Below are 13,274 nucleotides of genomic sequence, written 5' to 3'. Positions count from 1 at the left end.
ACACACAGATGGAGGGAAAGTAAATCAAATAGCCCTGGTCTGAAATAAGAAGTTTAATGGACTGATCCAACACACAATTCCCTCAGCCAATTTCACAGAAAACCACAGCAAAAGCAGAAGCAGCAGCAGAAGCCAGCTATAAGAAGCAGCAACTGGAACAAGAAGCCTCTGAAGTTCCAATCTAAACTTCAAGCCCCATGATAGTTCGCTCCAGCCAGTGCTTTCATTTTGAAGCTGACATGATAACAGCATGGCATTGGGTATTCATCAGTAGTTTCAACTGACTAAACCCATGACCCAAGTTCTGCATCACAGCATAGTTCTGTGAGGAGCACAAGTGAAATGGTTCAAAGCAGAGCAAAAACCAGACCCAAGGAGCCTAGTGAACAAGCTTCTGCTCTAGCTGCTACGTGCACTCATCCCTACCTGCTATAGCAAGAAAAGGGTTTCAAGCAGGAAGTCTCCATGAAAAAGGGTGATTTTCGTTCTTGGGAATGTTTTGCCACCTCCAGAAGAAGGAGGGGCATGACCCTCTGTCGTCAGAGACTTCAATGTTTAATGATCATATACGAATTACAAAGGACAACATTTCTGCTCTGAAAACAATTTTGTAGAGGCAGCTCTAGCAATGCAGCTTGGAGACAAATCAAATGATGCATTAGTACAGAATCAGCATGCAACTCTATTTTGTAAGTCAGAGCCCCTTGGAAAATTGTTTGTCACCTTAGCTGTTACCTGTCATCTCTTCCTGTTGGCTTCCTCTACCGTCATCCATCAACTGTGCTCAACAGCACAATAGCTCAATAGCTCCAAGTAGCCAAAAAGGAGCATGAAGGATTTCCAAAGACTGCTGAAAATTGCCACATCATCCAAAACAGTGGCCTAAGAACAAAACAAGGGAAATTATTTTCTTCTTCTTTTTGCTCTCTACAACTACCTGAAGGGAGGTTGTAGACAGGTGGGGGCTGGTCTCCTCCCAGGCAACTAGCACCAGAACAAGAGGACACAGTCTCAAACTGCACCTGGGGAGGTTCAGACTGGGTGTTAGGAAGAAATTCTTCACAGAGAGAGTGATTACCCATTGGAATGCGCTGCCCGGGGAGGTGGTGGAGTCACCATCATTGGAGGTGTTTAGGAGGAGGCTTGATAGGGTGCTTGGTTGCATGGTTTAGTTGATTAGGTGGTGTTGGATGATGGGTTGGACGTGATGATCTTGAAGGTCTCTTCCAACATGTTATGGTCTATTCTATTCTATTCTATTCTATTCTATTCTATTCTATTCTATTCTATTCTATTCTTTCCCTTTGCTTTCTGCAACTATGCCTCTCCATCTCTCTGCTTTTTGTTTTTTCTTTCACCTATCCCCCTCCATATTTCTTCTCCCAAGTGAAGACAAGCTACCTAGCTTTCCGCTGTTCCATTATTTTGCAAAAATCATTAATGGAGAAGACCTGCTTAAATAACTGGACACATTTTTCTTTTTTCCATTCAACTTAATTTTTGGCAAATCCTATAACTCCTTTCTTCTTATGAAAAGTCTTAGAGTGTAAGTGACAGAATGATTTTGCTGATAACTGTGGAAGTTAATGTAGAAGGTAGAAAGTGGACTGTCAGATCAGGAATTTCCTATTAATGAAAAAATTGTAAGATTTGATATGCACCAGTTGTTACAGCTGCAACTGAAGCTCTGCAGTTGTCACTGGCACAACTTACTGTCATGAATTTAACATTTTTGCCTTTATAAATTTTCCTTATCCTCTCTTACAGTGTTATTTTGATCTCTATGTTTATTCTAAATACAGAGTTTAAAAAACTTTGTTCAGAGGCCTGAGTAGGCAGACATTAGTCAAAGAAGAGACGTAAAGCTGCTGATAACCATAATGCTACAATATTTCTCTAGTTATAAGACATATAACAGAAATTTGGGGTTATATTCCTCTAAAGAAAGCAGCAAAATAAAACATTTTGGGGTTTACAGTGATAGTGTGGTAGTCCAAGATTGGTGATGTGACACAGAAATGCCAGTAGGAAGAATGAGATAAGCCAGGGATAAGTTCTCATTAAATGTGAAATCTGAACAATTACAGTTTCACCTTTTACTGGAAAGACAAAGGTTCCATCCCTCAAAATCTCCCAGGTTATTTTCTCCTCTGACCATGGTATCATGATTTCCCAGGTTCCTTTCAAATCCATCAGCTGTCTTATGGAGTTCAGGGTGGGTTTTTTTGCTGCCAGGGTTAGACAAATTGGAAAAGAATCAGTCTACCAAGAGCTGTGAAACATGCAGATAGGAATTGTATTAGCATAATGCATTATTAGCTTTCAAAAAATAAAGGTGTTTTCTTATGCAGATTTATGAATAAGGGTCACCAACAAGCATTTCAATACATATTTACAGGCTGCCTTTGCTCTGCAGGATCACTGCAGGTTTTCCACACAGATATGCACTAAAGTATCAGCAAAAGGAAATATTCGTCAAACAGCATTACTAATAATGTGTACTGAGGCCATCAGTTTCCTAAATTTGGTAATCATGGAACATAAAACAAATGTTAGATGTATGGAACTGGAAGCATTGTCACCTAAGGAGGACTAAGGCTAAGTCTACAGCTAAGCAAAATTTTCTTGTCATTGCTTGATGGCTGAAGACTTATACAGGTACAGCCTTAAAAGTTGAAAGAACTTTTTTCAGACACTATTTTCCCTATAAAACTTTTGCCTCACGTCTACTATAAAACACTTCACATTTTGATTATGATGCTTTTAAAAGATAGATCCATGTGTGTGCGTATGTATAGATACATAGAACGATGACAGTGCTAAATGCATGGTGTTCTAAAGTAGTAGATAAATTTAAAGGGGAAGGGGTTGTATGGGTAAAGGGTTGTGACTATAAATTCACAACGTTAGGTTCTAATTTCTAATCTAGATTCTAACTTCAATTCAAAATTTGGTTCGAATTTCAAATCTCCACTGAACTTGGTTTGCCATCTTTCAGTTTTTGTATTCACCAGTTACTGCCCTGTATGTCACTGAAGAATGCTTGCCTTCACTTAGAAAGTAAAAGACTATTGTGAAATTACTAATTATTACATATTATCATCAAACTACTTCTCGACCTTGAGTATGAGCAACTGATGTATAGGAAGGTAACTTCTTTAAGTAATTTCCAAATAGTAGGTTGTTGTTTTCTGTGCATCTATTGGTACTTCAAGCAACAGCATAGAGAAAGTGTAAGATCTAATATTAAATGAAGGTTACTCTTTTTTTTAGTAAGAGATGATATATAACAGGAGAACAGGAAATGTAGCAGACCAACATCAAATAATTTTGTATTGTTCATCACTGCAGAAAGAGTTACTCATCAGGACAGAATGGATTTGTTGGTTTTAAGAACTGACAATAAACCCAAAAGCATTTTCAAATGGAGTTATGGGAATGTTATCCTCACAGTGCTGTGAATTTTGATTGCTGGATTGCAAAATAGGTCCCAAACAACCTGTGCTAATATGTAGTGTCAGTTTTACAACTGATAGCAGTATTAGAGATGCAATATTCCTTTCTCTTGAAAATTTACACTTCACTAAAAGGTATACAAATATATTTTCATGTGCAAAGCAGGGTGAACTTAATAAGCCAAAGCAGTAATTTAAGAAAAGTGACTTTTAAGCACTGAGAAATTGGTCACATATGCATGAGACCAATGGGGACTGCATTGCCTATGTGCCATTTCAAACTGCTGCTTGCCTAGCATTGGAGAGGACAATCATATTCATTCTGCTCATTTGTAAAACTTGTGTTTACTTAAAGCATGGCTAGGATCGAGATGCTGAAATAGAAATATTTCACAGTGCTACTTTGGTTTCATATATTCAGTATTCAACACATGTGATACAGAAAATAATGCAGTATGGACTATTATCAGCCCTATTTTTCATCAGCACAATTCTCCCTCCAGAGAATACCAGTGTCTACACTGATGCACATCAGCATACTCATGTGCCATATTGTGGGTGAACTGTGCTCCTAGGGGCTGTATCTTGGCAGCAAAGAACCCTGGCATTTTCACCATTGGTCTCTTACATGAGGATTGTGTCCCAGCTCTTCTCCATTGTTTATCTGGCTTCACAAATATTTTGCAGCTTTCAGTTTCAAAGCCATGAATGCAGTGTGTTTTAGAATAAATATCAAGCCAGACGTGCAAGCTTTTTACTATTCCATCTTCTGATAGCAAAATTAACCTTGGCTTTGCATTCATCTGACATGGAAGGAATCTTGGTATGTAGCAACCCCTTCTTTGAACTGCACAGCTGCAGCCTCGTTCTCCAGAGTACATAGACCAGTCTTCATGGTAAGATTTATTTCAGGTACAGTTATACACAAGTAGCAGTTCAGAAGAAGGCTTCTTAGTTTTACTTCCCTGTTTGTTCTTTTTAGGACAGGTTAGCTGACCCAAAAAAATAAATGCAGTGAATTTGCTGAGTATTTTATTATTCATTCAAGCTTTGAATTATAATTATTTCATTCTTATTTCACATAAATGACTAAAACTACTCATGGCAATGAAGCTGCAGGCCTCATGTGGAGAATACAAAAATCTTAGGTCAACATTTTGAAACCTTGTGCATTTTGAGGGCGGTGTTGGATAATCAATCACTTTGCCCTGGCTTCTCCAAACATACCTTCTGCTGTCTCATTATGTAAGAGGTGGAGACAGGAGGTTTAACACAGTAAAAGTATAGAAAAGGCCAAAGTTAATTTAATAATAAGTAAATGAGATGTTTCTGGTTGCCTTGCATAGAGGTTAGTTTCCTATGAAAACTAATGGACAGAGTTTATAAAACAAAGCTTGAAAGAATTCCTCAGTTCTCAGATTCATGGAATACATCACATTAGGAGGGACCCTTGAAGGTCATCTTGTCCAGCTGCCCTGCAGTGAGCAGGAACATCTCCAACCAGATCAGGCTGCTCGGGGCCACAGATTGTAAATGTTCTTGGTGTTTTGGTAAAATTACCAGTTCAGGAACTTTGTTCTTAGCAGATAAAAGGCACCAGAATACACATAGATTATGTTCAATCTGCTTGGCTGAGGATCAGTCCCAGCAATTCTTCCTCTTGGGGCTTGCTGTTCTGTAGAGTCTTTGAGCCCAGAACTATGTGCATTCTGAAAAGAACTACCTGTATCTCTGCATTTGATATGAGGAGACATTGCTAACAAAGACCCTTCATAAAATCAAAGAACAGCTTGGCTCAGAAGGGACCTCAGAGAGAGAGGGACCTCCAACTTCCACACCATGGGCAGGGATACCTCTCAACTAGACTCAGCTGCTCAAGGCCTCATCCAACCTGATCTTGAACATCTCCTGGGAGGGAGCATTCATAATCTCCCTGGACAGCTTCTTCCAGTGTCACACCACCCTCATACTGAAGAACTTCCTAAGATACAGCCTAAATCTACTCTCCCTCAGCTTCAAAACATTTCCCCTTGTCCTGCCACTAGACATGCTGATCAAAAGTCCCTCTGTGCCTTCCTGTAGGATCTCTTCAGGTATTGGAAGGCAGCTCTTAGGTCCCCCTTGGAGTCTTCTCTTCTCCAGGCTGAACAACCCCAGCTCCCTCAGAATATCCTCACAGCAGAAGTGTTCCAGCCCTTGGATCATCTTTGTGGCACTCCCCTGTCCTCACTCCAACAGCTCTGCATCTTTCTTAAGCTGGGGACACCAGAACTGGATGCTCCATTCAGTTGTGTTAAGTATTCTTCACAGTTCTTTCCTCTTGTAAAGTTTTCTACTAGTTTCTAACAGTTTGCATATTAGATGACCACAGATATTTGGAGGTTATATTCTGGTTTTCAAAGTACCAGCAACACAATCACAAATATCTTGTGCTGTGCACAGACCCAAACTGCTGACAGCTTATTATGCTCTATAAAAATTCCACAAGGCAAAGAAATTACATCTATTGACAACAAAAGCTAGATCAGACTTAATGAGATTAGATCTGAAGGAAACTACCTCACTGATAGGCACTTTAGCTTGACCACAAACGATAGTTTACAAAAAAGATACTACTGACTTATTTACATACAGCCATCTTATAATAGAGCAAACTGTTCTGTAACTTACCACAGTCTGAATATGGTTGTATTTCTTTCACTTTGCTGTTTGAGGCCAGTTCTGGGGGGAAACTAGGGTGACTGCAAGCAGAAATGGAAGCACAGAGTGAAACACTCTCACAACAGCTCCAAAGATTCATTCTATCTGGGTGACCATGGTCCCTTCAAACCTACAAGCTTATTGAGACCACCAAGATGAAATTGCTTTCTGTATACTACGATCATTCTGCCTCTTTTAAGAATCCCATTAAAATCTTGAAAGGATGTGAGTTGCAGCAACAGTGTCAAAGGTCTTGGTATTCAGGAGTTGGACTGGTGGGATAATTTACATTTAGATAGCAACTCTTGTCTTGAAGGAGCCCAAGTCATGTTAAAAATCTGGAACTACCTTCTGTAATCACCAAAGACACACAGCCATTTCTAAACTAGAACACCATAGCACACATGAAACATGAAATCCAAAGGTATGTTCCCATCCAGGTGAATCTCTAAACTGTATTTTAGGTCAGCAAGGTAGCAGTCATCTGAATTTGAGCAGGTCATGGCTGATATGTAAATACTCTTACCAAAAAAGTTGTATGAATGCATTAGTGCTTTATGTCCCTTGTTGTTGTTGATAGGCCAATGGAAATCAGCTCTGGTTTAGGATGTTTTGCAATTCACTCTGGATTCTGCAGAGATTAAAAAAACAACCCACCACACCCCACAGAAATTCCTAGTCAGAACATTTCAAAATCAGCAAAGGAAGTGTGACAGCTGTGAACTTGTTCCAGATTCCTTTGATGCCAACAAAGCAGTTGCATATGAAAACAAAACCGTTATGTGCTGCATTTCATCTAGTGAAATACAAATACTTTGAAACTACCTGCTTCAAACGTAGGTTAAGTGGGTTTACCTACATTCGCCTTCGTCTTCAACTGGTTGTTATTAGCAGCATTCATCCTCCTTCTGACAAAATCTTGCTTCTGATAATAAAAGGTATTTTGCATTTGAGTTGAATAAATATGGTGGTCAAGTCATCTAAACACAACCATTAAACTTTCCCTTTTGTTCCTGAACTTAAAAAAGCACAAACATTGTCACTAACTGTCACAATTTTCAAAACAATACCAATTTTATCTTCATTGTAGGCTACATTATATTAAAGGAATGTTACCATCGTCCCATCTGTTTCACTTTGCAGAGAACGAGACAGGGAGGTCTATGTCTAGCAGGAATGCATGTATGTACCACCTAGGAAGTCGGGAAGGAGGGGAGGAGAGAAAAAAAGTAGAAATTGCACTTCAATAATTCAAAACACAGCAGAGAAAATGATGCTGCATCTTTAAGTAACTTGAGAAATGTATTTCATCTGTAATTCCCCATTTTCCTATTCAGAGCAAGTGCTGCCCAGGACTGGTTTTCGAGTGGATTCCTCTGGCAAGTATTCCTCAGTCTTCATTGTTCTGTAAACTAATTGTCCTTCATTTTGTGTTTTAGTTATTCTTCTTTCTTTAGTCATTTCTCTAGACTATGACCGGTCATGACTGCACAGTCTATTTGTGTGAGCTTTGTGGAGTTGTAGGATCCTAACTCTAAGTCTTTCTACAATAGATTTGCATTTTGTGCAAGGAAAAGTATTTCTTTTTCCTCAGCCACTCTCTGTGTCTGCTTCACGATGTTTTATGTGTACTTTCATATGTTACTCTTCACTCTTTATGACAAAGAAGTATCCCTATAGCTCATGCTCAAATCTAAGTTTAAGCTGTATTTTGTGTAAAAATGAATTCTACCTTTATTTGCAAAAGAACAGAACTAATGTGTTATGCAGACCCACCCATTCCTTGCTCCCATACATAAATCTTGTTCTGTAAAAACTTAAAAGCAAAATCTTTAAAAAACAGAATCTCTTCCAGGTGCTGGAATCAACATTGGTCATGTCAAATGACAAGGGACTTGTTTACAAACCAGCAATACTTGATTTTACAGGGTGCTTATGTTAAGTGAACAGTTAAAACTGGCATTGCATACAGAAAAAGTCTTTTCCAGTCCTACACAGGGTGGACAGAGATCCTAAATTAAGTATGACGTTGTGCTAGTCTGCATATTCCAGCAGGGTTTATATGTCGGATACCTGTTAGCCCACCCGTTCTTTTGTTGTCGGGGTTTTTTGCTTTGTTGATGTTTATCCTCAAGTCTTTACTTACTGTCTTTGGTGCTCTATAACCATCAAAAGGAAATACATACGTTTTTTAAACATCTACTCACATTGGAGACCAGCAGACCCATGACTGTTGTATTAACCAACAGTTTGCAGAATATTGGAAGGCACAGAAGTGACATTTTTCTGTAAATATAGGTAATTTTCTCTGTATAAGCAACTGAGTATCTGCGCCAGCAAGAAAAGGTGAAATTTGGTTTAACTAACAAGACTTTGTTAGTTAAACCTGTAAGTATTTAATATAATAATATTTTTATTTATATATATAAAATATTTACATATATGATATTATATATAATAATATAATATATAATAAACATATAAGAAAAACATATAAGAATCCTAGAGAAAATTGCCCTGAAGATATTATCAGATGACATGTAATCACTTGCATGTGTGTGCAGCTGGATACTTGATCAACAGACATTCAGGATTATTGAAACTGCTGCCACAAAATACTAGGAGCTCTTAGTAAATCTACCAAGCATGGGCCCCTGTAGTAAGAACACATAGCAGTGAACAACTTACGTTATCTTCCAGAACCAGGAAAAAAAGGGAACTCAGCAGCAGCAAGACTTTAGAACATTTGTTACTTAAGACTAGCTGCCAGTATGATGACAAACTGAGAGTTAATGCAAAAGGAGTTTATGAAAACAAAGACGCATGCTTGATCAGTCCAGGGTTCAGCTAGATGTTTTACAAAATGCCAGTTAGAACTGAAGCACTTCCATGTTAGCTTTAGGACAAAATGTAGAGAGGAACGGCTAGAAAGCAGATAAGCAATTCTACTGAAAGAGCAGTTTCTGGGTTTTAAAGGGTGGTATTAGTAGAGAGCCTTGCAGTAAGTCTGCTGTGTTACTTTCATAAATGACCTAAGTACAAAACCTAAGGTTGAAAATCAGGTTCACATTCAGATGTGTATCTTTGGGTATCAGTTGCCTCCAGACCAATGGAGAACCGCTCAGTGGAGCCAGTGGAATCGTATCATACCAAGCATGAAAGCTGAAAAAAACAGCAACAGCAGTGGAGGAAATGCTCTTAGGTGCACCAGCCAAGTTGCTGGAGATATTGTTACTGTAATGGGGAAAAGTAAGTAAAAACACAGGGTGGAGTCCATCAGTGAAAATTCTGAATGAGGCAGGTGACCTAGGGACAAAGGCCACAAAGAAGCTCAGGTACCAGTGTCTTCTTTACCTGTGTCTTTACTGGTAAAGCCTCTGTGCTGTTTGCCTGCAGAGGTTTGGACTAGATGAGCCAGGGATCTTTTCCAGTCCCTCGTTTGCTTGGTAGGACAGAGACAAAGATTGTTATTTAAACATAGTTTACAGTGGCCTGGTAAGTGTGGGCAGAAAATGGTCTCCATAGACTTAGAGCTATTTGGGAAGAGACTTCTGAGGAAGCATGATGTGATAGTTACTCCAAAGGCTTCCAAACTGTTCAAACTCCTAGGAAGGTATGCCCATATACATTGGTTTTAGCTTAAACCTTTTCATAGTCAGCCTGACTCACCTATTCCATGCTAAATGGGTAGAAAAACAGCCTCTCTTGAAAGAAGAAAAAAAATTTTGAAAGTACCTCTAATTTTGAAGTCTGCTGCCAGCAGTGGTTTAGATCAGCTTTGTCAGTGTATGTGTTTGAGGGACATTGTCAATGTGGTGTGCCAAAGCACGTATTCTTTACAACCAGACATTCTTAAGGTATTCCCAGCTGTGCATTTTTCACTCATGTGTGTGCAGATGAAGGTAGTGTTTGGTTTGTGACAGACTGCTGGAAACTGTGCTTTAAGTGTTAGAACAGGGCTGTAAATGGTGATTCTCTACCTACAAAGCCCTCACCTTACTACTAGGCTCCATCCTTGTTACACTTAGGCACAGCAAATCAGGTAAATATGAGGTGTGGCTTTCATCTTAAGCTTCCTTTTCCTCTTGCAACCTTGAAACACTCTTTGCTTTAAGTTAACATACTGTACATGCACAAACTTATTTTGTTCTTCTGTTCACTGCTGAGACACCAAATAAATTGAAAGAATGTCTGTCCTCTCTTAAGGAAACAAGGCACAACTACAAACACTATGAACAGTTTGCTGAAATAAACCTACTCATCCCTTTTTGTCTGCTGGGGTTGGAAACAAGCTGACACTGGCCACAACCTGTCACAATTTGATGACCAGATAGCAGTCTGTTCAAAAGATCATTCCTGTTATTCACTGTCCTGCTTTAGGTGATGAACTAAAGCATGCAGACAAAGACACTGTGGAAAGAGACAACTCCTTAGTCCTCTAACTGCTTGCTGTTTCATTTTATACGGTTCAAAATATTATTCAAGGTTTCTCTTTTGTATTTTAAGTGTATCAAAGCCAAAACAATGGGCTCTTTTGAATGAAGACAAAGACAGTTTTTTGTAAGAAACTGACTTTCAACAAAACAAAACACTACCTTTCTGAACTGATATGTTCCAGAGCAGAATATGTGTACACAGGCAAGTTACATAGGCATATGGAAGCACAATCTGAATGATTCATCAAGCTGTTGAGACTTTAATTGAGTAGCATTAAGGAGTTCAAGTTAAGGATGTTAGCTTGCAATTTAAACCCTAAGAGTCAGAGGCTTATAATGACAGCTTTCGTCAAAACTCTTTATTGAGAGTTTTACCAGAAAACAGAGGGCTTCAAAGCTACACTATATACAAAGATGTGGTACTTTAGATCTGTGGAACCAGAAATGGCCTGTAATGATTAATCACCTTTTGTAAGCTGGACTGATAATTTTTCTATGTATCTCTATCTTCCATTTCAGTTTATTCTCTTTAGGTTTTAATGAACTGCAAGGAAAACACAAATTAAGTACAAGAGGTGGATGACCAGAAGTATAGTATGCAGTCAGTTGTAGGAAGAAGTCCCCTTTATAGCCTCTATTTTGGACAGACTCTTTCAGTACTGTTCTCCTGTGAATGTGTCCCAACTTGGTTTAGTGTAATTACTGAACGTAACCATCCTCCAAGAGATACCTACATTTTCAAGTCTCCTTCTTGTTTGTGTACAACACATTGTGTCCCATTTGTTTCCACCAACTCTAACCAGGATGACATTAGTCATGTGCCATGAGCACAAAGTGGGAGGGGAGATGATGAAAATTCTCAGGAGAAGGCCAAAATACTTTGCTCAGTGGGATTTCCCTTTAAACCAGGTCCCGATTACAAGGAGCTGGATGTTCACCTTCGAAGAATGGAGTCTGGCTTTGGCTTCAGGATCCTGGGAGGAGATGAGCCTGGACAGCCTGTGAGTAATTTCTTCCTGACTTTCCTTTTTTTAATTCTAAAAGCTATGTAAAGGTCAGGAAAATATTACTATATAGCTGAATCCGAATGAACACCATGTTAAGGCTGTAAGTAAAATGGCTTTTTTATTCATCCATAGAATAAGACTCTCAGATTATCCTTAGCTAAAATATATCACAGTAAATTAAGTCAGAAACAGTGAATCACTCAGCCCTTCACTTCAGTGTAACTTTGCATCTTTTAATCTTGACTTTCCAAAGCAAAGTTTAAGCATATCTTAAAAACCAGATGATGTAAGACTATGTGCAGCTGTGTTCAATGTAGGTGGAGTCTCCATATGCATAGGTTAAAACAGTGCCATTCATGTCCAGAAAGACAGAAGACCCCACCAGGGAGCAGTAGCTCATGTTCCAGGTTAGATGACAATATCACATTATGCACCAGGCATGATACTTCATACCCTTGGGAGTGAGGCAACCATCATGACCAAATAACAAGTAAGGAAACTAACAGATTCATTGCAGATGAAATAAAATATAAAACAAAATATATACACAATTTACAAAAGAAATGTGTGTATACATTGTTAAATTAGTGATGTCTGTAAATACCACAATTTTGAGAGAGCAAGTAGAATTAATGCTCCTTCAGAATAATTTTGATGATGTATGAAAATGATCATGGGGCTAGAGCACCTCTGCTATGAGAACAGGCTGAGGGAGCTGGGTTTGTTCAGCCTGGAGAAGAGAAGGCTCCAAGGAAACCTAGTAGGAGCCTTCCAGTACCCAAAGGGGGCTACAAGAAGGCTTCAGAGGGACTGTTTCCAGAGGCCTGCAGTGATAGGACATGGGGCAATGGTTTGCAATTAGAGAAGAGGAGATTTAGATTGGATGTTAGGATCAAGTGTTTTACCACAAGGGTGCTGGAACACTGGAACAGGTTGCCCAGGGAGGTAGTTGAGGCCCCATCCATGGAGATATTCAAGGTGGGTCTTGACAAGGCTCTGATCAACCTGCTTTAGTGGAGGATGTCCCTGCTCACTGCAGGAGGGCTAGACTAGATGACCTCTGGAGGTCCCTTCCAATACAAACCATTCAATGATTCTATAATGAATCACCAGATCACATGGAATTGCCTTGATAGCAGAGGACCTTTAAGATCCTGAAGTTCAATCATTAACCTAACACTGGCAAGTCCTTGACTAAACCATATCCCTTGTCCAAAGTCAGACATAAGCACCTTGCTTTTTTGGAGAACAGGACCAAAATAACACTCTTCTGTGAGCCACCTTCTAAGAGACTTCACTGTCCTACTGAACAATTGCTCTCCCTCAGATACGGCAATCTATGTTTCCCCACAAACCATGTCTCAAAGTCATCAGGCATGAATAATCCCAGCTGAGGCTGAGGATCCTACAAGGCAAAGTAGCATCTCCTTAGAGCTAGGCATTGCAGTATTGAACTTCTCAGTTTTCACTCTCCCTGTGTTGCCCATCTACTTGTTTTCACTTATCAAACTCATCACTAGTAAAGATCACAGATCTACTCCCACTTTTCTTTAGTTTCCATCTATTTTGTATTCAAAACACAAGACTTCTTAACTTTTTTTTATCTCCTCCACTGCTTCCCTGATCCCCCACAGATAGCCCACATGCAGCCTGCCATTCCTTCCACCTCCAGAAAA

The 13,274-nt window shown here is 39.3% G+C and overlaps 1 protein-coding gene across 13 annotated transcripts in view; it reads left to right on the top strand.

The window, feature by feature from the left end:
- MAGI2 (membrane associated guanylate kinase, WW and PDZ domain containing 2) overlaps window positions 1-13,274 on the top strand; it is a 693,860-nt gene that overhangs the window by 611,960 nt on the left and 68,626 nt on the right. For 11 of the 13 annotated variants that reach the window (XM_068167610.1, XM_068167558.1, XM_068167581.1 and 8 more), the window contains 2 exons: window positions 7,493-7,531; window positions 11,498-11,592. In XM_068167610.1, the coding sequence (XP_068023711.1) occupies window positions 7,493-7,531; window positions 11,498-11,592 (134 nt within the window). The remainder of the gene's footprint in view (window positions 1-7,492; window positions 7,532-11,497; window positions 11,593-13,274) is intronic. The other 2 variants (XM_068167566.1, XM_068167544.1) reach the window with 1 other exon arrangement.

The sequence above is a fragment of the Melanerpes formicivorus genome, unplaced genomic scaffold (genome assembly GCF_026170545.1).
Source record: "Melanerpes formicivorus ecotype bairdi unplaced genomic scaffold, bMelFor1.0.p_v2 SCAF_3, whole genome shotgun sequence".
NCBI classification, from domain to species: Eukaryota; Metazoa; Chordata; class Aves; order Piciformes; family Picidae; genus Melanerpes; species Melanerpes formicivorus.
Note: the sequence above shows the minus strand (reverse complement) of the source record. Positions and strands in the feature narration are given on the sequence as shown.